Here is a 27,991-nt window from a genome sequence, read left to right as displayed (position 1 = left end):
TGTTTAAATTGAAATGTTGCTGTTCACTCATCATACCATTTTGAAAAACAATATCAAAATATGGCTGTGAATCCATTTCAAAATAAGATGTAGAGTGTACAAATAAACCAGAATTATCTTTCCTTTGTATTACTCTGGTTTTCTTTTGGGCCCCACTTCACAGGAAAATATGAGCCTTGATTATCCATTCTTACCAAAATATCATTTACTAAGGCAGGAATATTAACTCAGGTAAGCAAAATGATTGTTTCTTTCATCTCAGCAATTCCACACTTACTCCCCTACCAATTGACTTTTTATAGAATATTAGTTTGCATTAAAAAATCCATTTAATTGCATTGGAAAAACACTTCACTGCCATGCTCCAGGCCGATACCATGTTGCAGCTGCTCCTATTTAAGGGATAATTGTAGCCTCACTCTTCTACAAGGAACTAATTCTGATTTTGAAAGGATTTGTCCTCATAGTTTATCCTGATGAGAGAGGACCGGATTATTGCCGTGTAAAATAGCTGAATAGTCCTATTATAGCTATTATGTCACAAATGTTGTGTATTGTTGAAGATCAAAGTACTGTACCACACTCAATGGTGAGATGTACAAGCATGGCACACTTCCCAAATTATGTAAAAAATACTGCATTTTATGAGTCATTTAGTACCATGTGAGCTATCTGTGGACCTGTATCATTTCCCTCAAACTTTCCTTATCATTCTGAAATCCTTTATTTTCTGGTTGAAAGACTTACAATCTAGTCATTTCTCACTAGTCTCCCCAGGAAATAAACTTCAGTACTCTGCGTTCTTCCATTGAAAGATATTACTTATTGCATATCATTCCATTTTACATTTAAATTACCTTAGAAAAATGTTAAATAACCCTGGACAAAAGTAAATACTAACTGGTAAATTGAGAACATGTAAACATTTCCCATCAAAACCATTAATGATGTCCTTTTGAATTTAAAATGTGTAGCACTCAGGATTGGCTAGATTCTAAGGAAACAAATAGCTACTTCACCCTGTAACCTCATTGGGTATACACATGTCTAATGAGGGTTTAAAATCCTAGGTGGGCCATATGAGGTATAAAATGAATGGTACTTTAAAAGAATGAGGCTTTCTTTTCTCTAGAAATATTGCAACATCAGCTGTCACTGGAAAACTAGCCCGTAAGTCAGAAAGGCCAGTGACGGGCTAAATATTAGTTTAGTTATACAATATGGCAGGCTTTGATTTTAGTTTTAATATCTGGCATTTCAAAATCAACCCCTTTATATGACATTTCATTCTCATGTGCATCTATAGAGGGCTTCAACCCTTGAAGAAAAACTAACTCCAAAACCTAGCAAAGAATGCCTGCCAGGAAGTATCATGATTTGTTGAATAATTTTCATAAGACTCTTGTAAATCACAGATAGGATTAACTGTCTAAAAGCTATTTTCCCCAAAGTAACACATTCTGTATGTGATTTGGAGACATTACTACAAGATTTAGGACTTAACCTACATAGTACAAAGAATCAGTAGACATAAAACGTGGTCACTGAAAACAAGTATAAATTTGAAAACATAACAATTTGTGAAACTATAATTAAAATGAAGATGGGCAATGTTGAGGGAACAAAATCAAATGCTCCGTGTGGTTTGTTATTACTGATGAGGCTTTCCAAAGTAATCTGGAAAATTAAATAAGACAGCAAAATTCAATGTAAAGAAATTAGGACCAGGTCCACGATATACTAGGCATTTCACAAGTAGGTACTGATAGCATTACATCAGCACTAGTAAAGAGATGTTTTGTTTACAGGCACTCATTTTCTGGTAACTAGAATACATAAAGTTCCTAGGTCAGATGAATAAACTGTAACCTGGACCTTTACAAGTCATGCAAGTTTACTGAGAGTAAATGGGCAAATTCCCAACTCCATCTCTAAAAGGCAGTATAGGTGATGAGGTTTTGGGAGTGGTAATCCTCAATGTCCTCTTATGGGGATCAACATAAAATGACAATCCAGCCTATCTACTATAATTTCATATTTTTAACATTTCCTTTGTTAAGGACTCTTTCCTTCTAGACTACCTTATCTTTCCTTTTAGGCCAGTGGTTCTCAGTCTTTTCTGAAAATTAAAGCCACTGGAGAGCTTTTAAAAATTCCTGTGCTCAGGCCCTACCCGAAAAGAACTGAATCAGAATCTACGTGGGTGGGGCTCTGGCATGAGTATTTTTCGAAACCGCTAAGATGACTTCACTGACCAGACTAGGTTGGAAAATACTACTCTGAAAGATTACATCTAGAGCAGGAACCATTTTAAGTAATTTGTTTTTGTATTTTAAACCTATAAATAATACATAGCATTAGTGTTTTTCACCACTCTGTCTGTTGATTAATGTACAAATGAATGAGTGAATGGACAAATAACTATTTTATTTATCCATGATGTGGAGTTGAATGTCCAGGAAACTGAAAAGTATTACAATGACGCTCTACTATTTTATTTTCTAAATTAAAAAGATTTGCTCAGAGGTTTATAGATATTCAACTTTCCCCAACTTTTAGTAGAAATACATCCATTTAGTTTTTGATGGGCCTTGGATACAGTGGCTAGAAGTAAGAACTTTTTCCCCCAGTAGCTCATATTCCCACCTATCACACCATGCCATGTACAGAATACCGCTTTGACTCCATACACTCCAATGGAAGAAACCAGACTCTTGATTATGTAGAGGAATACACAGGTCTCATGCATTTGGATTTTCCCTTAAAGCAGAGAAAACTGGTAGGTCTGTAGACCAAAGCAGGAGACATCATTATCTCCCAGGTGTGAAGATGCAGATAGTGGTATTGTTCCAGTCTTGAACCATTTCATTTCATCTTCCTGATGTTCACAAGGCCATCAAACAGACATCAATGATGAATTCCAAGAAAGTTTTATTTTCAAAAATCAAGTTTTGATATAATAAATGTTGGATTGAGGATAGAAATTTAAGCTGAGAAATGTTTAATTTGGACCTAAAAAGTTTATTATTACTATTATTATTGTGGAAGGAAATACATACAGGCACATTTTAGTATCTACAACAGTATTTGGAAAGCTGTTATGAAACACAAAATTTCATTTAAATTTTATTATAAAGACCTTTATTAAGAGAAAGGACATATTTTCTATTTCTTACTTTTATTTTGTGCCTTGAAGGACTTGTGAATGTATAGAATAATTATTTTTTCTTACTACTTCCTCTTTGCAACCCAACCTCCACCATGTCAATCGTTAAGGTAGGAAGAAAACTGTATTTCTGTTACTTTTAAAAATGATAACGAGAAGAAATTAAAACAATGGCTTAAGAGAAAGAGGATGTAAAGAGTACAAAGCAAAACTTAACAAAGAGTTAGTAAAGGAACTTGCATTGACAATTCACTCAGCCATGTTAATTTTATGATTAATACTGTCTTCATAATTTTTTTTCCAGGTCTCTCTGCTTGTATTTGCCTGGTGCTCCGAAATGCACGGGAACAGACAGCTATGGGAAAGTTGCGCAAAGCAGTTGGCAATCAACATGTCCTAGAAGGGTGTGTGGAGTAGCAAAACAAGTGGAACGGATGAAGAACTTCCAAGCTCCTTTGCAGAGTTTTGGGCCCTAGTGTGCAGGGCTGCTCCCTCATGAGATGGAGGTAAATGTCGCCCACTCCTACTTGGACCTCCCACCGAGGAGACTGCCCTCAGAGATAAATCTGTTGGACAGCAGCCAAGAGACCCCAAATTGTCCCAGCCTCCAGGACACGGCAAGTTGCAAGTTTCCGAGTTGGGGAGGCAAAGCGGGAAAACATGATTGGCGATTTCCTCCTGCCACTCACCGACCGGAGAAATGGGGAGGCGGACTCCAGGTCTTTCGTGGACTGCCAAGAGCCCTATAGGGCGTCCAGCTATAAAAAGAGAAGAATCCCATGAAGGACAACAGGCAAACTCATATGTTATCCCTTTAGCCGGATTGTGTGCTGATGATTGTTTCCCTATTTACACTTCGAATCACCCCTGTGGTCTTTTGTGAGTCCCCAAGGCAGCCTCAGCCTTCGCAAACCGTCCAGTGGGGCACGAATCTCGGAGGGGTGCGGGCTGCAGGCGGGAGAGAGAAACCAAAGAGGGGCGGCTTTTCCAGGCCGTCCACCCCCAAGCGAGCAGGTCCTCACCCTTCGATCGGCTAGAGTCCCTCGGACAGTTGCCCACTTACAGCGTGCAAAGGGGTCGCTCTCCCTGTGGGTTCTCCGCCCTCAGGAGCGGCGCTGCGCAGGAAAGTCACCTCCACTACGGGCCGGGAGTAGGGAGGGGAGCACAGTGACAGGGTTGGGGAATAGCCGAGGAGGAGTGTGGGGGTCGCGGAGATAGGGGTGGGGACGGCCGCAGAGGGGGCGGTGGGAGTGGGGTGGGGCCGGGGAGGGTCGGGGGAGGGGCTGCGGGGCTGCGGGGCTGCGGGGCTGCGGGGCTGCGGGGCTGCGGGGCTGCGGGGCTGCGGGGCTGCGGGGCTGCGGGGCTGCGGGGCTGCGGGGCTGCGGGGCTGCGGGGCTGCGGGGCTGGGTGCGCCACAGCGCCCCCTCGCTGCGCGCTCCCCACGGTGCCCTGAGGCCGCCGGTGTCTCTGGCTCGGCAGCCCCTTTGTGTGCGACGCGCTGGCCCGGAGGAGCGCGGCACGGGCACGACGGAGGCCTCCCAGGGTCCCACCGCATCTATCCCAGCCGGGCCGTGCTCTCCTCCTTCTCCTCCGCTCCTCCTTTCTCCGGTCCCCGGCCTCCGGCTCCGAACAGCAGCCATTGGGCCGCGAGGAGCCCGCGTCCGGCCGCGCTCCCTACCCCGCCCGGCCCGGGACGCTCGCCCCCCTCCCGCCCTGTCCCCTCTGGATCCCCGCCCCACCCCCCCCCACCCCCCACCCCCCACATCCCGGGCCTCCAAGGTGGAGAAAATAAACTACAAGCAGAACAACTCAGAGTCTCCAATAAAACGCCCAGTACCTAGAGCCCAAGCGCGTGTGCCGGGCTGCGAGGGGCGCGGGAGGCGGGGATGGGGGGGCGGGCGGGGGGACAATGAGCGCATGAAGTTACCTGCCCGGCGGCGGCGGCAGCGGCGGCGGCGGGACCGAGAGGCGGCGGTGGAGCAGGCTGCGCGCTCGGCGCCGACGGGTGCGCGCCGCGGCTTGGGGGAGAGTTGAGCGCTTTTCCCCCCTCTTTTTTTTTTTTTTTTTTTTTTCCCTCTTCTTCTTAAACAAACCACAAACGGATGTGAGGGAAGGAAGGTGTTTCTTTTACTCCTGAGCCCAGACACCTCACTGTGTTCCGTCTAAGCTTGTTTTGCTGAACACTTTTTTTAAAAAAGGAAAAAGAAAAGGAGTTGCTTGATGTGAGAGTGAAATGGACGTAAGATTTTATCCACCTCCAGCCCAGCCCGCCGCTGCGCCCGACGCTCCCTGTCTGGGACCTTCTCCCTGCCTGGACCCCTACTATTGCAATAAGGTGAACGCTCTGCTTTTGTTTCCACCGTGTTCTTGCTGCTTGATCCCGGGAGGGGGGCGGCGGTGGCCGGGCCGCGGCGGGGCCGGCTCGGCGGAGGCCGGTCCCGGGCGCGCTCGGCTCGCAGCCCGCTGCAGCCTGCGTGCGCTTGGGTAGTAAATATTGTGGAGTAGCTCCGGGGGCTTGCCAAACACCGCGATTGTGCGGAAAGTGACACGATTTGCTCGGATTCTTTCCTTCCTGCTGTTCGCGACTAAGGATCCCTGCCTAGGTTTGCCGGGGGGCGTTTAAAAAAATAATAAGAGAAAACCGTGGAATACTTTGGGGGTGTGTCTGGGGTCCAGGAACGGAGGCAGAGTAAGAGAATTCAGTTTATTTCCCAGTTCCCCCTTCTTTCTCCCTCCCTCTCCCGGGCAGTGGGGGCTCGTGGCACCACTTCCCTTCTCCGGATTAGTTGCCAGGGGAGCAGCCGGCAGTCGGGGTGCAGGGACCCGGGAGGCGCCCCTGCCCCCCACAAGGAAAACTGCCCCACAACTCTTTTGTTTTCCCAAACCGGTTCCGGCAGCCGAGCCCGGGTTCGGACACAGGTCCGCGGGCCAGAGCACAGCGGGGTAGCTGGGTCAAGGTTTGGGGAACAGCTCCTGTTTTAGGGGTGTGTGCGGAAATTGCAAGTTTGTTGGGAGCCGGGCGAGCACGTCGCGTTCAAGTCCAAAGCTCCCGCACTCGCGGAGCAGGGTCCGCGGCTGAGCTGTACCCACGGCCCGCTGACCTCGGGTGCCAGGGCCGCGGGGGCCCGGGGAGAGGCGGATCATCCGGTGACCCGGAGGTGGGGCGCTGGTCTGGGCTGCTGCGGAGTTCGTCTGGGTCCACCTATAGGACAGTCAGGGGGTACGAGGGAGGGGGTTACTCTCCTGGCTTCTCGAACTCTCTCATCCCCGAGAGGGAGGACACGCAGGGACCGGTCCCCCAGAGTGGTCGCAGGGGCACGACTGCCCACGCCTTGGGCTAGTTGGACGTGTCTGAGCAGTCCCGTTGGATGAACATAGGCAGAGAGAATTGAGTTCTCTAAAACGCTGGGCGGGCCTTTTAGATGCCCAGCTCTCGCTTGGTGATAAATCCGCTTGATACTCAGAGCCCCTGCAGGCACATCCATGGCGACCCTCGGTGTATTCCACGGGAAAAATCGTTGGGACTCCCAATATTTGCCTGGTGGCGAGTCATCACCAAACGGCTTTTTTACCTGATACAGAGATATTTAGTGCGCTGCCTTCTCAGCCCCTGGACTCCCCACCACGCGACCGAGTCGCAGCTCCGAGTCTTGGACAGTGTTGACACACAGGCAGGCTCTCACACACACACTTCCCCGTGGAGAAGCTCCTCGATGCTGTGTCCAGTGTGAGACCCACTCAGAGGACTGTGCTGTGTGCGATGGTGTTTAGGCAAGTTAGAAAAGAGGGACATCCAGTCTCGGGCAAGGCAGAAGGGCTTCCATTGTACAGGGAGCCCTTCAGCTAGGGGCAAGTTGAAAGGTACGGGGAACTTTGGCAAGCGCATAGGAGTTTGTGTGATGAAGTTTCATTATTTGCTGGTGACATAGTTCTTTCAGTCTAAAATCTGTTTTGTCTGTACACTCAAGTATTGTGTTACGTTTTATTTTGCTTATGACACCAATACGATTGCTAATAAAAAATAATAAAGTTGCAGCCCTATCTTGGAGAGTAAAGACGTATTCCACTGTAGTTACCGGAACCAAAGGCTCAGAACTATTTTGGCAATGAGACTGGACAAATCTTATTAAGTTTATCAGTGATTTTAGGCCCCAAAAAGAAGTTAATGACTTGGATACACGTTTCACTCCTCGTTCTTGTGATAAGTAGGGTCAGATTTAATTTAAAAGTTAAATGCTTTGGAAAATCAGGAATTACTTCAATATATTAAATCATTTTCCAATTAAGTGCTTTAAATAATTTTAGTGGGTTGTGCTGTGAATTGAATAAATTAATTTAGAAAGTGTTCAGAATTTCTTTACTAGCTCATTGAAGTTCCTTTTAAGTCACCCCGTGTATAAGAAGCAAACTGTTCTTTTTAAATGCAAATTAGGCACCCTTTCTATAGACTAGTTGCGAGTCCTCTATTTAACTTATCCAGAGAATAATAGATTTTTTAAAATGCAAAGTCATAAGACATGTTTCTAATAGTAGAAGAAGACTTCATGGAAATGTTTCTCCAGGGACATCTCTGGCCCATCTCTGTTAGCAGTCCATCAAATATATTTGTCACTGGTCCCTGATTATATTAAATGTGCTGTATAGTTTTCTAGGCCCCACAAATCCCAGGCACTTGAGTTTTTTCACTCCACCATGATTAGCATTGGTACAAAATTTCTGTCCAGCTCCACAATTGTAGTTGTGCATAATGCAGTCAACTAGCATTTGTTTTTGCAATGACATGAGTGGATTTGCAGGGAAATGGAAGAAGGACAGAAGTTTGGAAAAGGTGAAGTAAGAAATCTGTGCCTACGTTTATTAAAACAAGTTGGATCAGACATCCCCAAAAGAACAATACTGCAAAGTAAATCTTGCTTCCTTCGGAGGCCTAATGAATATGTAGTTTATTACAAATAGCAGTCAGTTTGTCAGGTGATTTGTTTTTAATAGGGTGATAAGATCATAAATTACTAATTATCTTTATTTTAAACCTGTCAACACTTTGCTTGTTTAAAGTTGGTGTGCTAAATCCCACCGGAACCAGTATCTGTCTGTGCTTTAGAATCCTACAACTGTAGCTACAGTTTCCTAGTGACATTTTTTTCAATGTCAGAAGAGACTCTAATGGAGAAAATGAATATTCTCTTCCTGAAGCTTTCTAAACTAAAATGTGATTGTTTTACTCTGCTGACACTTTCCGGCACTGCTGCTCTATAGATTGCCAAAACACTACTTACATTTTTCAGTTAATAAACTCTGGAGGAGGCATTTTTGGAAACGGTTTAATCTGGTATTGCTCTATTGTAAGACTAATATGCGTTATGAACATATCACTATGCAAAGTGGCATCCATTTTTACATAGCCCATTGTGGGAACAATGCGAATGATGTTGGTTAAGGCAAGTGTGTGAGGCATCTCTTATACAAACAGCCAGAACGGATGGCATGTTGCTGTATATAGGTCAGTGTTGGAAATAGCAGTGTAGCTCATAGACTGGACGGACACATGGAGGCTGGAGTTAGCAGTATTCACCTCTTGCAGCCTAATGCATGGTTATATTTCAGACATTGAAAGATGAGTACCATAGTGGAGTTTCATCTAATTAGACTATTTTAAGTAACATTGTATCCCTTAATTGAGCTGAATGCTACCAAAATAAATTGGATTAAATGAGCTTGCAATTGGAGTTCTGTAGTGATATAGTCTTATTTTCTATTCTAGTTAAAGATGTCAGATCATCAGTTTAAATATATACCTACAGAGTAATAACAGTTCTTTTCAGTTTCTTAGTGCAGTGTCATTTCCAAAGATTGTTTTCACTGGTTTTATGCTAAGATAGGACAAAGAAGTGGTACTTTTTCATTTTTACAGCGATGTGATGTGTTCAGTTATTGCTCAGTATCTGCCCACATAAGGAGTAGTAATACAATTATGTTATGACATGGCTAATGACAGGGATGGTGACCTCGGCCTGCAGTGGGAGGAGAAATAATGGGCTTCACTGTTCTCAGTGGTTGCCTTTATGGAATCATGTCCTGAATCTTTCTTTGGTTGATTTAGAAACAGGGAAGTCCAAAACACAAACCCATGCTTCATGCTGGTGATATACAGAGTGAAGAATAATGGGCATTTGGAATATTCAGCTTTTATCATTGAAGTGAGGAAGGACAGTGTATATATTCTTTTTCGTAAAAACGCACAAGGAAGGACCCATTTGTGATGAATTCTGCTTGAAAATGTCAGGGCAAACGTTAGACATTTGATAACTTTTAAGAATAACAAGATTCATTACAGTCTCTGCAAAATCTCCTTTGAGCTTATTTTCCTATTTAGAGTGTATTATATATTATACTTTAATGTGGCAATACTCATCACATCAAAAATACAGGATTTGTAAGCACATTAAGAAGGAGTCATTATTTCTATTTTGAACAGTGAATGTAAGAAAAGGAAGAGATGGGAGGAGGAGTAGATCAAGGAGGAGTATGGGGAGAAAGAGGGGAAAGAAAGGAGCGTTATAAGCAGTTTAGAGCATCATGCTTGATTAGTTCTTCATCCACCTCCATAACTTCTAGGACTTTGGCAAATTCATAGTTGATAATTCATACATCACATATATATAATTAAAATTCCCCTGGGAGTTTTATCAGCTGGCACTTTTCAGAAGTTTTGAGGTTGTTAAATATGTTTTAAATAAATGCCTATGTAAGCAAGAGCATAAACCAAGCAATCAGGGTTTTTTGGCCACTAAATCAGATATTACAGAAAAGTTTCAAATGTAGCCATCTTGACTGTGTGGGTTATTTCAGTATTGCAAATTCAATTTTAAATGTCTATGCAAACAAAGTTATAGGTATGAGCTATAGAGGGATCTGATGTTATTTTTAACATTGCATAGGTAGTTTAGTATTCTCACAGTTTGTCATATATTTTAAAAGTTAGTAAATGATATTAAGGAGAATTTTGATATTTTGCTTAGTTACAAAAACTCAACTAATATGTAAATATCTAATTGAATGATTATTGTGGATTTTGTTTAAATGATGTGATTGCAAGGGAATTAAGAACAGTGGAACAGGAAGAAGTAGGGAAATTTCCAGTTTTAGGGGTGGTTTCCTGGGTACCAACCTGGTTCTCAAATGTTGGTTTTGGTGTGTGAGACTGTTTCTAGTGGTCATACGTTTTTTGTGATGGGCTCCATTCAAGAGGGTTAGCCTAAGAAAATGACGAAGGTAGTGGGGAGCACAGTGATTTTATTTAGCTGTGAAGGGTGATTTATTATAATGCTTTCTAAACTTTTGCTAGGACATTAGAAACCTGAAAAGACCCTGGGGGTGTTTCTCAAATACTGATGATTCTTCCTATTCTGTTTTAAAGTCAGCCTTCAGTCGCAGGTCTACCAGTATGCCCAGCGCCTCTTACCTCCCACCTCTCCATCTCCTTCCCAGTTACCCATTTCCCAGCCACTCCAACTCCTGGGACTACCCTTGCTTTTGCTACTCTCCTCCCCAATCTTAATTTGAACCTAGGAGGTCAGTACTTCTAATCTGAACTCTCTTCTCCACTGGATACTAATCACCATTGTGGTCGCCTTGGCTGCCTGGCTCCCTCTTCAGCTCACCTTCCTTCATCACCACCATAGTCATGAGAACATATCCATTCTTGCAGTAACCTGATTCTATTTTCTATTTGGAATCTACCAGCCCTCAGGCTTGTATCTGCTTTTTGAAATCCCAAATTATGCTGTTTTCCTTTCACCATCCCCCCTACCTGAATGGATGATGTGGAGTTATACAATATTGTGCTAGAGTAAGACAACCTCCATATGATGCTGAGAGGAAAAATACCTATGACTGATATTTCTAAGCTATCATAGTGTCCCTTCCACGCCCCCTCCCATTTTATGCAGTGTATATAGAGCTCAGAGATAAGCCCCTTAAACATCCTTCCTCAGTGAGAAGGCTATGTTTAGATTCCAAAATAGTATGAAGATGGGACTGTGATCTTCAGTTGGAATACAGTAAATTAGGTTGGGTTACACTTGAGGTAAGTAACAGGGTTAGCATGTGGATGTATTCTCATCAGAATATACATAGATAACTAGAACGGGAATGTTTGGCCATGTAGAACTGAATCAATTAATCAAATTTAGATCACTTACCACCCTACATTTTAGCTATCTGAGTGTGAATCTCAAGATTTCTGAGAAGTCATAGGTAGGATAGTTATCTTACATGTCAATAAAAATGAAGTGTAATTATCATGAGTTGATTGTATGCTATTAACAATTACATTGTAAAAATATGATCACTTGTTGTTTAGAATAAAACTTATATTGTGTGCATCCAAATACAAGAATATAAAATTCATACTTTTATCAGAAAACAAGATTGTAGCACATCATAGTTATTAGACACTGTGGCTCTCTTGATCCTAACTGTAGTTCTTGCCCTCAAGAAGCTTCTCTTTGAGGCATCTTAGAAGCTAGAATGCTCTCTTATTTGTTTAAATTGCATGTTTACCCAAGGTATTAATTTTACCAATTTTAGACACGCTTTTTTCCCTTTTCATTTACTTCCACCTCAGAGTTATTGATGTATTTTCAATTGATCTTTTTCTTTGAACGTGCACTTTTCAGAACTAGATAGGCTGGTCTCCCCTGATTGATAACGAATTGTGTTAAATGGGCCGTCCACTAGGAAACTACAGTGCCAAGATGATACCGCTTACATCTGCCCTAATGAATTTGAGAATTTTTTGTTTTAAACGTTGCATGCCAAGTTTCATCCCAAAGAGCAATTTCTCATTAAAAACAGTTGAGTTATAAACTGCTTAGAAATGTGGTTTATAATGGAAGTGCCAACAGACTGTTAATTATAGCAGTTCTTCCATAATACTTTGAGACATGGAATTCACATTAACCTGAATGAGCTTTTCCTGGTTATAACATGTTTCTCCCTACAGCATTCATTTTGAAAATGGGAACATTATATTGCTCTGTGCTTGGATGTTGATGGTGCAGCAGAAAAGACGAGAAGGGAGAGTAATTCCAGAAACTCCTTGCTCTTTCCTGATGGGAGGTATCACTATTTCCCACACTTCTGTAGTTTGATCTGTGGCAAGTTTGCCTCACTTGATAAAAATTTTAAAGTTACATTTTAAAAGCTATTTTCAGATTTCCATGTTACTCATGAAAAAATCATCACTGATATATATTTATAATATCAAAGGTCATGAAACCAGGGTCACTATTAATGCTTTTTCTGTTTGTTCGTTTTTTGCTTGGGAGATTTAAATGGTTCTGCTTTAGCCAAGTATTTATCATTTTTCATTCCTGAATTATGTGCTTTTATGAAACTGTCTGGAAAGGACTCCTAATTAAAGGAGGCCATGGTTGGTTGATAAGAAGCTTTGCCAGTGGCCAAGGAAATAGAATGTATTTTGGGTGCCATGTGGTCTTACATGTTATTTGTCTGATCCACAGTAGTGATGATACTAGCTTTTGGCTAAAATGCCTTTTGATTGAAGTCTTTGGGGGTGGGGTTACCGAGCTAGAAACATTGGTGTGTGTATGGGTATGTGCATGTGTATGGGTGTGTGGAGGTGGATTTGTGTGTGCATGTGTATTTGCATGTGTGTGTGTGTGTTTGTGTTTCTCATGGTTCTGGAATATTTCTGGCCATCAATGCGTGAAGATTTATCCTAAATGGCAGACTTCCTCAATGTGTATAACAGCAGCAACAAAGGAAAAACATCATGACTACTGGGAATGCCTGGTTACCACTCCCTTTTAAGATACTCAGCAATATTTCACAGGAGAAGATGCTGTTGAGAATCTTAGGGCTTTAAACAGACATGTTATATCCTAATAAGACTAAAGAACCACGTCTTTGTGAGGAAAACCATAGGCCCTTCTCAGGGAAAGACTCCATTATGTTGAATATTTGAGATAAAAACCAAGTGCCGTTAAGTCTATGTTGACTTACTCCCTAGGCAAAATAAACCTAACCATAAGAGGATGTGATTCCCTCCCACTCTGTTTCCCATTCTCTTGAGAAGCCTGACTTTGTTCTGTGTCTGGTAAAAGTTCTGACACTAAAACCTTTAATCCATCTGTGTTCCAGTCTTCCACATATCTAGTAGAGAAAATACTTTATATTTGCATCAAAGAAGACTTATTAGAATTAAGTAGGTAGATTATTTGAAATCTTGTGGTGAAAAATGTTCAGAAATTCAAAGAATTTAGCAAAATACTGCATTCTCAGCCCATTTCTTCCATTTCTGCTGCCCTAGTGGAATAAAAGTGTTGTGAAAAGTTGTAGACTAGTGGTTCTTTCAGGAAGAGAGTCAAAGAGATAACCTTTCTGGAGAGTCAAAGGTGAATTGGGAAAATGGGGTCTCTGTAGGTACAGTGTGTAATCTCCCTCCCTCAGATATTGATAGGCCCCCTGGGGGGCCTCTTTTTCCCTCTCCACATTAAGAGTCAATGCACCTAAGGAGAGATGCTATTATGAGGGCTGTTGTCTGTTTTGCACTGTAAGAAGATAAGATAAAAGTGGAGAATAACTGCGAAAGAGGGAAATGCCCTCTTGTTCCTGACTTCAGGGAAGCAAGTTTACCTCTCTATACCTTCCTCTGATATATGGGTCAGAGATGCGAAATATAATGTGCAAGATTAACTAACGAATGGGCCAACTGGGCCTAAAGACAGTGCAATTACATTGAAAGAGTATCTGAGCACTGCCTGATTTCCTTAAGTCTGTTAACTCAATTAAATGGTTAATTTAAAAAATGATGGGTAAAGTGTTATACACATTGGTGTTTTCATACCATTGAAAAACACCAGTGCTTCCTTTCTATACCAGTAAGCCTCAGCCTAAAATGCCAGTAACAATTGTATTAAGAGAAATGTTAATAATAAAGAGGCAGGATAACCTTTCAACAAAAAGTGTATTTTATCATTTGGCAGATGCAGTCATGAACATTAATCATAGAAACCTGCAGATAGTAGAAGCTTAATATCAAAGCTAATGATTTATTTTATGTTAATGACTTCCTGCCAGGGCATAAAAGACTGTTCATAATGGACTCTCAGAGCTATGTTCAGTTACTAAGGCTAATGGGATAATCTTTCCTCTCCCAAAATTAAGCTTTTTGAAATAAATTATGTGGTTATTTTTCAAGGTAACTCTCAAAAATTTACTGCAAAACTAATCTTTTAAGAACTACTTAAAGAAATGAAAAGGAAGAAAAATCCCAAAGCAGCTTTTCTAGTTCATGAACACTTTTACTTAATTAGGGAGAGAAAGTTTGCATGTATGCTAATATCCCTGAACTTGTAATGCTAAATAATTTTAAAGGCAGCCTTCTGTGACACAATCTGCCTTTTGAGATTCAGCTCCTGTAAGTACGTCCCACAAAATAGACCATGTTTTCGTCGGCGATTACCAGCCAATAATGAGCTGAATGGTAGTAAAACATTTGAATTTTTCACTGCGAAGTTTTAAAAATCATGTTTACAATTAGTTATAACCAACATTATATTTCAATAAGAGATAATTTGCCTAGTAAAGTTCACATAATGTGCTAATCATGTCTAGTGGTTAATAAAGGCCTCCTACCTCACTCCCCTGATGGCTATAAAAGGCTATTATATTCATGGCAGCAGTTCAGGTACAGCTGCTGTGTGTTAATAATGCATCATTGTCCCACTAATCAACATAGCAAAGGTCAGCACCCCTAAGCACCTAAACCACCTATTCTCTTTCCAAAATATTTATTAACACCTTAAAAACATATCTGTTCATTTTCCTTAGCCTCGAGTCAGTTAATTCCACTCCAGGCTACTTGTGTGATAAAGGTTTTGTAACCTAAGCTAGGTCGTAGAAGAGATTAATATATATTCATAGTAATCTTCTCCCATAAACATGTTTCCATTTCCACAGTCATTGACTGAGTTAGTGTCAGGTTGTTATAGCTGTGAGCTCCTTTATAATTAAGTAGGTGTGTACCAAAATGAGAATATTTTCAGATTTTACATGTTATTTAAATAGATGTTTAGAAGAAAAACAACTTTTCAATAACCAGAGACCCATTTAAAGCAAACAGAGCTAATTGGGAAATGGGAAGGGATATTTAAAATCTAAGAAATTAATCAGCGTTAGTTTGTAGACCTGATATGGTGGTGAGATATTATTTTCTTAATTGTTCTTTTGGCATAGGAAAGCAATAATAGTAAAAGCTTCTTAAGCCATATTTTCTGCACACAAAGAACATATTCATGTGGGATTTCCATTTTGCTGGAAAATTGTGCAAATCAATAAGTCAGCACTTATCTGCATTAAAATTAGGTAGACAACAATTTATAGGCATAGTGTTAGTGTAGTTCTCTTCATACCCTCAGTTCGTGTTGAAGATAATCCTTGCTTTTGTGTCCTCAGAGAGAAGCCGAAATGTTGAGTGAACAAGATCTCATTTTCTCATCTTGTATTATTGCCTTCTGTTTTCTGTTACTCTTTTGATAACCTTGTGTTTGTGTGTGTGTGTGTGTGTGTGTTTCCTTTATGATTTAGGAATCTTCAGTGTTTTAAGAGAAGAGAAAAAAATGAAACTCAACTATGTTTCCATCATCAAGAGAAATGCAAAAGGCGAATGAGTGGGAGGAGCTTCTATTTGTGCAGCACATAATGTACAATGGTACATTTGTCATGCTTTAAATATATAATGCCTACAATAAAATATGTACAGGCACAGTTGTGATCTATGAAGTCCCTGGCTCCAGTGCCATTGTTTGTAGTCTCTACGGTTGTCATACATTGTTCTTTGCACATCATACCCTTACAGCAGAATTTGACACAATTTCTAGCTTTCAGCCCTGCACCATTTTCATTGCACAATATACATGAATTTGACAGGGTGTGTTGAGGACAACTCTGGCAAGCAATTGATATTTTGAAGTGGCAAGCGTTTCAGCAGCTGCCTGCTTGTGAAAAAGGAATGATAAGATATACTGTATTGTTAGTTTCAGGGAAAGCATTAAGGTTTAAGCTCTGTAAAAGTGTACACATTATTCGTCAGTGGTGAAGCAAGTCTTTTATGTTTTTTAGAGCTTAGCTCTCTGGCTGATGTGAACTAGAATGACATTGGTCAGTAAATGAATAGGAGTACTTTGAATTTGAACTGCTGCCAATTTTGCACCAACAAAAGAACTGACAAAAGATTATGTGAGATGCAAAGCACACGCAATGTTTTGGAGGCGGGGAAAGGGAAGGAGAGAGCGAGAGAAACCCACATCAGAGAATATTCTTTAACACATACTTGCAAGGATACCAAATAGTTAAACACATCTATTTTTCATGGCTCATCAGCTACAACCTAAGCTGTTTTATCTAATATGCTTTAAAAACCTGTTGTATACACATAGGCTTTCAGAATATGTTCATATGGAATTTAGAATGTTTTTCTAAATATCGCACTGTGCCCTAAAGGCCTGTTGGCAGAATATCAGAGTCACCCACTGCTGGAGTCCCCAACTCTCTCTCTATCTGGTAGTGGGAAATTGTAGTTTAATCAGTTATGGCACTTTCAGTGTGTAACATTCATTAGCAAGGCAATTTGTCATGACTGTTAATGGTCAGGATGCGTCTGCTCTCTCAGTTACAGAGCATGATAAGTAAGAAGACAAATATTTCAATATCTGATAGTATTAACTTGTTTCAAATTTGTAATCCAAGGTTAGTTGCTTAAAACAGACACAGTACCAGATTAACAAGCATCCTGTATTCAATTTTACTGGGTCCTGTTTTTATGGATTTATGGCTTTAAAGCACACTAATATGCTATTATGAAGGGCACAGTCTTTGATTAGATGTTCAACAGAAACTAAGTTATGAGCAGAGTACCTTCTGGGTTCATTTGGAAAGAATTTATGTGCATAATATTTTCTACAGAGCTTCATAAATTGAAAAGTTTGATGCATGCAATATTTCTAACATGCTACATATTCTTTTCATGATTAAAAAAGTCACTTACCCACTGGTTTATAGATTGGTTGGTCACTTTTCAAGTGAGTTTAGAGCCTCAATCTATTTTAAAAGTTTAAAAATTCTAATGAAAAGCTTCAGAATGAATTAGAAATGTCACATTCCCCACCCCCCACCCCCAGCAAACTGCTTTATAAGATCATTGTTCATTGTTCTCAATGGGGAAAAAAAGTTTAAAAGATTCCCCCAGTTGAAAAGGTTAGGATTTTTTACATATCTTGTATTTTCTAGTTATGACATCACATAGCTTGCCATACAAAATCTTTTTGACACATTTTCATTTTTAATGAAAGGCCCTAAAATTCAGGGCATAATGATTTCTTAGAAACTGAACCCAATCTTGGTGAAAAATTCGTTCTTGCTAGTAACAAAAGCTGTTACTGTTTAAGTTCCTGTTGAGCGGTTAGTTGGTACGCTTCGCTGAATGTTGTCAAAAAGGCTTTCCTCATGATTGACAACCCGGCAGGAATGTGAATGGAGATTTTAATTGCGTATCATGTGTGCATATCAGAGTGAGTGAATTCATGACTCTGCTTAGCTCCATATCTCTGCAGGTCAGCCGTGCCAAAAAATGCTCTTTTATGTGCAATTTTTCCAAAAAGAGAAAGGTGTATGTGTACTGAAGTCATTTGTTATTCATTTCTTAAGTGAAACACTTGGGTTCCCTGAGCCTTGGAGTTTGAAAGTAGAACAAAAATCTATTTTGAGATTTCTTTCTTTTACTCTCTGTACTTATAATATACTTGGATGATGTAAATTCTTTTCAGTTACAAGTTGGGAAAAGTCTGCCAGAACATATTTTTCTTATGGCACTTGCTATACGAAGTGTGTTTATCTTTCTTTTTCCCCCCCACCCCCAAAGAGTACTTAGAAAAGAAAGAAAAAATGTAAGCCAGTGGAAAAATTTACTGAGGTCAATTGCCTTTCTATAACTTGCAATCTTGAGAAAAGATCTGGCCTGGGGTGGGGGAGGGAAGGAAGGATATACTTCTGAGAGGTGGAAGGTTCATACAGTTGTTTCTGAATTTTGGAGAAAATAGCAAGAATATAATGCTTATTGTAAAATGACATTATTAAACATATGAATGTTCATTTCTTAGAAAATGGCTCTTTGGTTGGAGATTCATTTCTGCTATCACTGCTTGGTCAAGATACAGTGGTGGTGATAAGCCATTTATCTTATTGAAATGCCTAAAACCCAATAAGGTACATGTGAGATTTTAAAGTGGAGTGAAACTTACTTTGTAAGGTAACTTTGGCTACAATACCCCAGACTAATGAAGAACTTAGTAATGTAAAAACAGGAAAAAAATAAAAACAATTATGCCATACATAAGTTTTCATTTTATGTAACAGGAAACTTTGGGGTTTGGGCTGTAAATTTAGTACATAATTACTTTTTAATGTCATTTTGAATAGGTGAGAAAAAGATTAGCACCAGGGTCATTTTAAATATAACTAGAGTAATAAGTAGGGTAATGTTGAAAGGATGGTGACTTTATGGACTTAGGGTATCCCATAGGGACTTATAACTTTGTTCTAGGCTCTAATATATTATCTCAACTCATTTTAGAACATAACAAATTGCAGGCTGACGATCCAGCCTTCATATGGTATGCAGTACCGATGATCACTATATGAAGGCACTGCTGTACCTTTAAAATGCTAAAGAAGAAAAATCTATTTTATTTTAAAAATTCAGCTGTATGTGCGGGGTGACATTTTTCTAATGTTATGGAAGACTATTTTGTACTTTATACTGAGAGCTCAGGCAAGGAAAAAATCTATTTACAAAATGAAAAAAAGTGCTCAGCTGAATGCATTTCACTTTTAAAGATGATGTTCTGGTAATGAACTTTATCAAGCAGAGAACATTTCAGTAAAAGTATTAAAGTAGTTCCTATTTCGGTTGCCTCACTTAAGGCTGTGTCACTGTTTCCATTATAACTTCTTATTTTCAGATAGCTCTAATGTGGTCCCTATACAAATATTTGCATAGGGATGAAATGAGAATATTTGAACCTAAGAAGTCGACTTTTTAAAAAAAATTTGGAATGTGCTCGTTAAAAAGCTTTGGGGTTGTTAATAAGTGACACTTAATTCATTTTCAGAAATTGAAAAGCATTTTTTGAACACAGTGCAGAACTTTAAGTGTTAAGGGGGTCAGGGAGGGACACAGAAATGAATAAGTCGTGAACCCTCCCTCCATACGGCTAATAAGAGAGGAATACAGATAACTATCATGGAACCACAGTATAATTGATGTGATATGAAGTCTGTGGTCAAAGTGCTGGCGGTATAAAAGGAAAAGTTGAAGTTGGAGGAATCCCTGTTGCTTCCTGGAGGAGATGGCATTTCAATTGGCCTCAAAAATCCAACAGTGAAGAAGGGGAAAGTTACTCCTAATTTTTTGAATTATTTTTTAGACTTCTCACCTTTTATAAAATGATCTATGACAACTCAAAATAAAAGCCACATATACAATAGGGCTATTTGAATTAACATAGAACGTTATCTCCCGGAAGTGGAGATGCAAGCATACTTCTTGACCTACATGTTAAGCTATAATTCAACATTTAAATTGGCCTCTTGCTCTCTTCATCTAAGCAAAACTGGAAATACATGAGTGACAGAGTTCTGATTATCAGAGAGAGTATCAACACTAATTAGTCACGTGTAATAAGTTTTCCTCTAGTGAAAAGTTGCAAAAACTCGAGTGAAAGGCTGCAAAAGAGAGAAAACGAGGCAACGCATGGAGGGGAGACATCCTCGGCCCTCTGAGGGGGTGTCTACCGGGAGTTGCCTGGGATTTCTGTAGTGGGAGATGGGGCATGGCAAACTGGGAGGGGCCTGCAGGAATAAGCAATACGGAGAGCCAGGTACAGTTTAGGATTAAGGGGTGTGAAAAGATTAGAACTGTGTTTGAGGAAGATAACTGCTGCCAATGTAGAGATAATATGCTGGGGGAAGTTGGGGTGGAATTCAAATTGCTGTTGTCAGTGGGCTAATGTTCATTTCTAGTAACAATGTGCCAGAGAGGACTTCCCTGGGGGGACTCACATGTTGAAATGAATGACCAGCAATTGATCTATCTTTTGATGGCTTTTCAATGAAAGATAACCTTTTAGAGGTTTTATACTTTAGCCAAAAGTTTGAGTTATGTTAAAATCTAACTTCTTAAAGCACATACGAAGTTGTAGTCTACATGCAGATTAATTTTTTAATTGATAAGCCCAGACATTAGCATGAATATTAATGCTTTATGTGTAGTCTTAGAAGCACACCTGCTGAGTTAACTTCCAATCTGTTCTAATTGTGGAGTAATATTTACTCAAGTTATTAGTAATTGCTTTCCTGAAATAGCTTGCTTAGTGGTAAATACACATATTATTAGTAAATTTGGGGAGTATATTAAAGTGTCCACACATATTCAGAAATCTCTATCGGCGTTTTTGAAGGTATCTCATAATCTTCCAGGATCCACATAGCAAAGCTCTCCAACTTTTCCACTGGAGTGCCCTAATGAATGGGAGGGAATTTATATTTCAGGGGACTAGAGGAAGATCCCTGGAACCGCCTCTGCAATCTACATAGGTCTTAGAAGGCTAAGGTTTCATCTTTAAGCAATATGTGGATCTTATATTCTACAACACACCCATGTCTGTTTTAATGTGAATATGATACTTTGAAGCACTTACAATTAAGTCATCTCTATTCTAGGAAGATAGTCTTTGCTGTTCTATAGTTCTACTGCTTTGGGATATAGTTCTTTGCTCCTAGGAGATGCATGACACAACATAATACTCTTTTGTCCTCATTATTAAAAAATAGAGTTGAGGCCTTGAAAAACTTCCTTTTATTAAGTCATCTTTACCACTGAGAATGGAATGATTTGTTTCCCCTAATTCTTTACCTGACTTTCACTAATTCTCTACTTTTGATAAGAAAGCTTGACAAAGTATTTTATCTTAGTCTAAACTGGATGACTTCAGTTAGGGCTCAATAGTTGCTGGTGCCCCAGGCCGACCTATGTTTTGCTTTGTAGGGAGACAATGGAAAAGAGGGAGGAAGTCAAATATCCTGTGTGTAGGTGGAAGAGAAAAATCCCTTGTTATTTGCAGAAACTGATGATGTTTAGTGATGGCAGGAGATAGTCAAGTGTGGTATTACATTGTTAGGCATTAGTAGAAAACCTAACATGAAGCAAATTTGGAAAATTCAGGAAAAGGATCAGCAAGAAATTGAAAAATTATGGTGATAGTTTGGGGGTGAAGTAGGGGCAGGTATAGGACTGACAGAGGCCTGTAACATAATAAATGGTGTGAGGCATGGATTCCTTTCTCTCATACTTCCTTCTTTCCTCCCCTTCTTCTTTTCCTTCCACCACAGGCAGACATAATTTGTAAGATGATAGATATTATTTTCAAGATTCTTCTGAATTACTTTCTTAGATGCTGATACGGTTTGGTTCTGTGTCCCCACCCAAATCTCATCTTGTAGCTCCCATAATTCCCTTGTCTTGTGGGAGAGACCTGGTGGGAGATGATTGAATCATGGGGGTGGGTCTTTGCTGTGCTGTTCTTGTGATAGTGAACGGGTCTCACGAATTCTGATGGTTTTAAAAACGGGAGTTTCAACCAGGCACAATGGCTCACACCTGTAATCCTGGTATTTTGGGAGGCCGAGGAAAGTGGATCACCTGAGGTCAGGAGCTTGAGATCAGCCTGGCCAACATGGTGAAACTTCATCTTTACTAAAAACACAAAAATCAGCCAGGTGTGGTGGCATGTGCCTGTAATCCCAGCTACTCGGGAGGCTGAGGTGTGAGAATTGCTTGAACCCAGGAGGTAGAGGTTGCAGTGAGCGGAGATAGCCCCACTGTACTGCAGGCTGGGGGACAAAGCGAGACTCCACCTGAAAACAAACAATCAAACACAAAACGGGAGTTCCTCTGCACAAGCTCTCTTTCGTTACCTGCCGCCATCCACATAAGATGTGACTTGCTCCTCCTTGCTTTCTGCCATGATTATGAGACCTCCCCAGCCACATGGAACTGTAAGTCCAATAAACCTCTTTCTTTTGCAAATTTGCTCAGTCTTGGGTGTGTCTTTATCAGCAGCATGAAAACAAACCGATATGGATGCCCTTTCACTAGCACTCTCCCACCTGCATCCTCACCTGCCCACAGTGGGCTTCTGTTTCTGGGCAGCCAGGCTCTCCCATCTTCCCCATTATTGTTAGGGGACACCCAGTAGCTTTGGTTTGGCAGGGTGGCATGCATAGATTTTAGGTGTGTGCATAGAAGACTTCTCAACAAATGTCAAACTACACGATGTCCATAGAACACCATAAAAATAAAAGGTTTTGTTTGTTTGTTTTTTGGATTTTTCCCCCTTTTCCTCATTTTAGCCTTAATCCGGTTTTGGAAGTTTTTGTTAAATGGACATGTGTAAATAATGGATATTTGCTCTTATTGACAAGAATATGTTTTTTCCTTCTAAAAACTCAGTTTAGGCATATAAAAATAAGCAGTTTAGATTTTGCCTTTGTCCAAATCAAGGTAATTTCCTCAAATTTAACACATTTTGAAGTTTCGTCTGCAACAGCAGTCTAGGAGAATGAATACTATGTGTCTGCAGTTTATGTACATTTACTCTCAAGGTCTCATTAAAATAAAATGAAAAATTAATGACTAAGAGATGTAGATTCCTTATACCTGATCCCATATCCCAATTTTGTAGGGGTTTTAGAACATTTGCCATAGGGTTGGTACAGAGAAGGCTTCCAGGAGCATGACATTTGTGATATTGGTTAATTTATTCATTAAATATTTTCCAAATGGTTATTTTGTGCCAGGAACTGTGCTAAAATGGTGAAGATAGAAAAAGAAAAAAAAAATCTGTGTACTTACAGAGGTAATAATCTTAGATGTGATACACATAACCCTATTAACAGAAGATGAGTCAGCTGAGAATTAAATGGACAACTTTAATATTTGACCTAAATACTATTACTATTGAGCTCTGAATACCCCTGCGTTCACTTGTGCATTTATCTTCTCTGCGCTTTTCCTTTCCTTTAGTCTAGATGATATGACCAAGAGTAGAACCAGCATTCCTTGCCCTGTCTCAAGTCTTGCTGTGACAGCAACTGATAGCGTGTGGGATGCAGTAACTTGGTAACTTAAGCCAATAGTGATTGTTTATGAAGTAGCTAAAGGAATGAATTTTTAAAAATTGAAATTCTAATCGTGCAAATATTTAAATCTTTGGAAATTTGAACTAGGTATCATTCAAAAATAAAAAATGGGAGTTCATGCTCAACTCTTTTTTTATGCCTTAATGGGCTGAAATCACTTGTTTAACATTACTCAATACTATTTTTATATATGAAGTGTTCATAAGCTCAGTATATTTTTAGAATAGTCAAATAATCAGTGTTCATTTTGTTCAGATTCATCATAATGGGTTTCAAAAGGTAAACATCGTTGTGCATTTTAAAATTGTTTTTCTGACAAATTCTACTTATTCTGTGAGAGTCATTGCAGAAATTGCTTACAAAATAATTCTGTGAATCTCGTATTTTCTTACCATCTCATTTCTTCCCCTAATATGGTATGGAACCAGACTGCAATTATACTTTCACAATTACTTTATTATATGGGCTGAAATATACTCCTGAAGCTCTTATTACCTTTTCCATACACCATTTACACAGACCTGCTGATGGCTGTCAGCGGTGCTTCCTTGGGACAATCAGCCATTCTTACTTAGCAGGTTGTGTTTAAATTCAGAACACCACAAATAGAAAGCACCTCTCTCTCCTTGCTGATGAATTTTTAATGTTCAAGCATTTATAATAATTCAAAGGACTTCATTATAACAGCTTGCAGAATTAGGCCATGTGTTTTAGAATGTTGGATATTTACTTGTGATCTTTGTCAAAGAGAAAAAAATGAAAACAACACAATATTAATAGTGTGTTTGTGTCTGTAGCAACCCGAGAATTATGATGTTACCCAGTGTAGAGCTGCTTTTCCCTGAAAGAGGTTGATTAAGATTTTCTACTTCAAATAATTCACTCAGAAGCTCTTCTTTTCTCCGTAATTGCATTTTATGGGGGAAGAAAAGATGCAACTCTACTCCATGTCTTTAAATGGAAACTGGAATTCCTTATATTCAAATATTGAGTACATTTACATTTAATGACAAAATCAGGAACCTTTCTTTTGCATTACAAAGCGAAATATTCTTTTAAAATAGCCAGTTCTTAGGGTCTTTGAGAGTCTTCCAAAAAGAGATTTGGTTGACTTTGAGAGCCATATGGTACAGTCAGTCTCTTTAATGTATTTTTTCTTTATCATTTTATTTCACTCCCAAACTGTAATTACATTACAACAACTTACATATTTGGCCATCTCTTATAAACTAATGACATTTGAAATATAAATAACAGGACATAGTTAAAATATAATCACCTTATGTGTTTCCTGCTGTCAAATGCCAACATAGAGTGATTGCTTCTCCTTTGAAATATTAGAAAGATTTGAGCCAAGTGCTAATACCCTATGGGTACTGTACTCCTACCAGTCTATAATGTCAAATGTTCAGAAATTTCCAGATAATTGATTGCATACCTCAGGTTTTTTTTCACAGTGCTTAAATGTATCAGTATACTTTTTTAAACAACATAATTATTCATTTATTTGGTACTAAGCCATTTAGTGTCTGTCTTTCAGGTAATTCCTTTTACATTGCTGATGATTAGTGATAGCAATGAAATCAATTCATGAAATGGTCCTGTTTGTAGCTTGGCATGGTAGAAAGAAGATGGAGATGAATATCAGGCCCTGGATGTTAATTACAGAACTAACCAAATGATGTGGGGCAAGTTACTTAATTCTCATTTTTCTCTTCTCTAAAAAGAGGGGCTTGATCACCTCTAAGATTTTTTCCAGCCCAAGAAGTCAGAGAAATCCACTGGTTTGTTAAATAGTAAACTCCACAATATCAAGAGGTTCTGAGACTAAAAGCAAGCGGAGTGTCATCTCTATTACAGACACCAAGTTTAAAAATCTAATGCTGTTGTCTTTTAAGGCACCATGGCATTCGTCATAATAACTAAAAAGCACAGCAAGGTAGGTTTCCAAAGAGTGAAATTTAATCGAGAGTAGACATTGAACATGATTGTAGCTAGTTCCATCATAACATGTTGGCAGAAAACTTCACTCTTTTTAATTCACATCGGAACCATTTTTGGCTAAAGGGCAACTGGAGCATATTAAAGTAGCAAAGGATAAAGCATTTCTCCAATGTTTCCTTGTACTCATAGGGCAAGTCATGGATCATAAGTTAGAAAAAGAATTTGGGAATCAGAAGTCAAGGAGGATGCTACAGGAGGACAGGTCTCAGAGAGCTGGGAAGAATCCAGGGATTTAGCAAGGCCTGAAGGAGCAAGCCAAACAGCTGTATCCAGGCATCTTGATTAAAACAGTTTCCTGCCCCGTTCACAGATTTATCATCATTATTAGAATTCTTTCACAGCTGTAACAAATCCTAGCCTTTCTGATTCAGGCAACTTGAAAGGCCCTATTTTAAGTGGAGAGTGTGCAGGCTTTCAAAAATGGACCTGCCTTCTGTCAGCCGGCTCCATCTTTCACACATATAATACCAGCAGGATTCAAGGAAGCAGAGTTCCTGACTTCCAGAAGGTTTTGGTTTGGGGAAAAAAAAAAAAAAGAAGTTTTTTCTTGAAAACCAAAAAATGCAGAGAGAATAGCATGAAAGACAAAATATATTCTTAGTGCTAGATTGTCCGTTGTTCTTAACCTTTTTGGTTCACACATAGAAGTGAATATTCTAGAATTTCTGACACTGTACTTAAAAGGAATTCATAGGTCAATGCTTTAAAAACAAAGTTTCGGAAAACTGAAAAAGGAATCCTCCACAGCTCTCTTACTGTTCTGGCGTTCACTCTCTGTCCTGTTGAATCTGGCTGCTGGCGCTCTGGCAGGTACCTGTGAGGCCACCTTTTTAGATGTTCCCGTAGGTGCCCTTTTTCTTTGTTCTTTGACTTTAGCTCATTGTCACTCTTGGATTTTTTTTTTTTTAACATGAGTTGCAACAAGATCATATTTGTGCTGGTTACTCCAAATGATGGATTTCCCTCAGTGATTCCCCCAGCCAATAGCGCTGTAAGTAATTTATCTCGGTTAAAGCAAAGATAAATGTTATGCTTAGATCAAAATTTAGGGGCCCATCATGAAAAATTGAAAAACAAAAATATGCTTTGACACACTAGTTGACAACCACTTGTTAAAGTAGTACCAGAGATAATCTTTATGCTTACAAGATGCATGAAAACAAAATATTAAAACTGTATGTTCATAAAACATAATGTTTACATATCATAAAACTCTAAAATTATCTTTAATTCCTCAAGAAACCATGGAGACTTTCTATACCATCCTGTACAACTATCAGTCAAGGCCATAGCAGAAATCACTTGAGTGTTAACTGTTGAGTTATTTGAGTTATACAGATGGGTTTTTCCACTAACTCTGGTGTAGAATGTGCCACAGATGAGAAAGGATCCTAGGTACGAAGGAAATAGAGGCATCATGGGAAACTTTACGTGAGTTTTATTTCTTTTCTGTACCACAGTTTTCCCATCTGCAAAATGAAATTAATGGCAGTATTTTATTGGTAGAATTTATAATGAGGATTAAATGATAAAAATTGTGTAAAGCACCACCTAGACTTCCTGGATGAGAAGTGTTCAGAAACACTAGTTGCTGTTGTTGCTGCTGAAAACCTCACTCTGGTGGCGTAGACCCTGCCGGAGGAACTCACACTGTCTATAAACTCCAACACTTCTGAAACTCCTTAACTTGTGTTGCTTGGGGTTTCTCAGACATGTATGGAAGTTGGTGGCATTGTTTGTAAGCTCACACCAGCGCAGTCACAAACTTGTTAAGGTTATCATCTTGGAACTGTGGTCAGAACCTTCCCGGGGATGGTGTCACTTCAGGGATATCTGACCTGAAGGTGCTAGCAGACTTCCTGATTGTGTGCTCCCCCACATCGGGCTGTGGGTACCTCCAGTCACCAATAAGTCCCAAAACAAAAGCCAGAGCATTGTTTATAGTTGGCTCCAGTAAAATATCCATCTCACCTGGGATTGCCCTCTATCCTGTTTCCAGCAATGCACTTAGATTAATTCATCACATTAATAAACTGACACCCTAGGCCCCAAGAGATGCCAGATAAAGAAGTCTCAACCCAACATGCCTGTAGATTTGTGTGTGTAGGTCACACCATTTGGTTACAGAATCGGAAAGAACAGGAGATTTTTTCACAGAAAGAGATGATGGGAGGACGCCAGCAACACTCATCACCTGGTTCTTAGCTATGCTTCCCCCCACACTTGCTCCTGGAGGTGTTCACAAATCTGGAGGAGTCATAGGCGAGTCTCTCCTCCTGTGAAACTCTGTGCCTCTAGTGATCTTTTTCATTTTCTCTAAAATTACCAGAAATAATATTATGATCATTATCTGTTAAGCAGGAGTCAAATTACCTTTGTTGTGGATTTCTGGGTTGAGTTTTAGTCTTTTAACTAAATTATAGACACAGAATTTTTGTATGTGTCACCAAATTCTAAGAATTGTTTCTAAAATACTACAGGGCAATCTGGATTTTATTGAATACAGTTTTATTAACATGTATCCCATAAAAGGGGAGAGGA

At 39.7% G+C, this 27,991-nt stretch overlaps 2 protein-coding genes across 6 annotated transcripts in view; one reads left to right on the top strand and one right to left on the bottom strand.

Moving 5' to 3' along the window:
• Window positions 1–3,000: 3,000 nt before the first annotated feature.
• On the bottom strand, window positions 3,001–4,865 carry LOC129042371 (uncharacterized). 4 transcript variants are annotated; one of them, XM_063668799.1, is made up of 4 exons: window positions 4,230–4,865; window positions 4,032–4,114; window positions 3,856–3,924; window positions 3,001–3,562 (listed from the first exon to the last, which is right to left on the bottom strand). In XM_063668799.1, exons 1-4 carry the CDS (start codon window positions 4,719–4,721, stop codon window positions 3,553–3,555), a joined length of 654 nt encoding a protein of 217 aa, XP_063524869.1. In that variant the 5' UTR covers window positions 4,722–4,865; the 3' UTR covers window positions 3,001–3,552. The 4 variants fall into 4 exon arrangements, 3 of the variants coding, with proteins under 3 accessions (XP_063524869.1, XP_054354255.2, XP_063524870.1); XR_010127207.1 differs by lacking the exon at window positions 4,032–4,114; XM_063668800.1 differs by lacking the exon at window positions 3,001–3,562 and having other exon boundaries at window positions 3,849–3,924; window positions 4,020–4,114.
• A 220-nt stretch (window positions 4,866–5,085) lies between these two features.
• The window catches only part of TOX (thymocyte selection associated high mobility group box), a 317,642-nt gene continuing 294,736 nt past the window's right edge, over window positions 5,086–27,991 (top strand). For both annotated transcript variants that reach the window (XM_063668797.1, XM_054498277.2), the window contains exon 1: window positions 5,086–5,501. In XM_063668797.1, the coding sequence (XP_063524867.1) occupies window positions 5,400–5,501 (102 nt within the window). In that variant the 5' untranslated portion in view covers window positions 5,086–5,399. The remainder of the gene's footprint in view (window positions 5,502–27,991) is intronic.

The sequence above is a fragment of the Pongo pygmaeus genome, chromosome 7 (assembly GCF_028885625.2).
Source record: "Pongo pygmaeus isolate AG05252 chromosome 7, NHGRI_mPonPyg2-v2.0_pri, whole genome shotgun sequence".
Taxonomy (NCBI): domain Eukaryota; kingdom Metazoa; phylum Chordata; class Mammalia; order Primates; family Hominidae; genus Pongo; species Pongo pygmaeus.
This window is presented reverse-complemented; position numbering and strand designations above follow the sequence as displayed.

Excerpts from the sequence above, each read along its gene's own strand:
- LOC129042371 (XM_063668799.1), bottom strand. The coding sequence starts at position 4,721 with ATGCGGTGGGACCCTGGGAGGCCTCCGTCGTGCCCGTGCCGCGCTCCT. Across the intron at positions 4,115-4,229 it reads GAGCGACCCCTTTGCACGCT|CCCGCACCCCTCCGAGATTC; the intron begins GTAAGTGGGCAA and ends TCCCGCCTGCAG. Across the intron at positions 3,925-4,031 it reads ACTCACAAAAGACCACAGGG|CTGGACGCCCTATAGGGCTC; the intron begins GTGATTCGAAGT and ends CTCTTTTTATAG.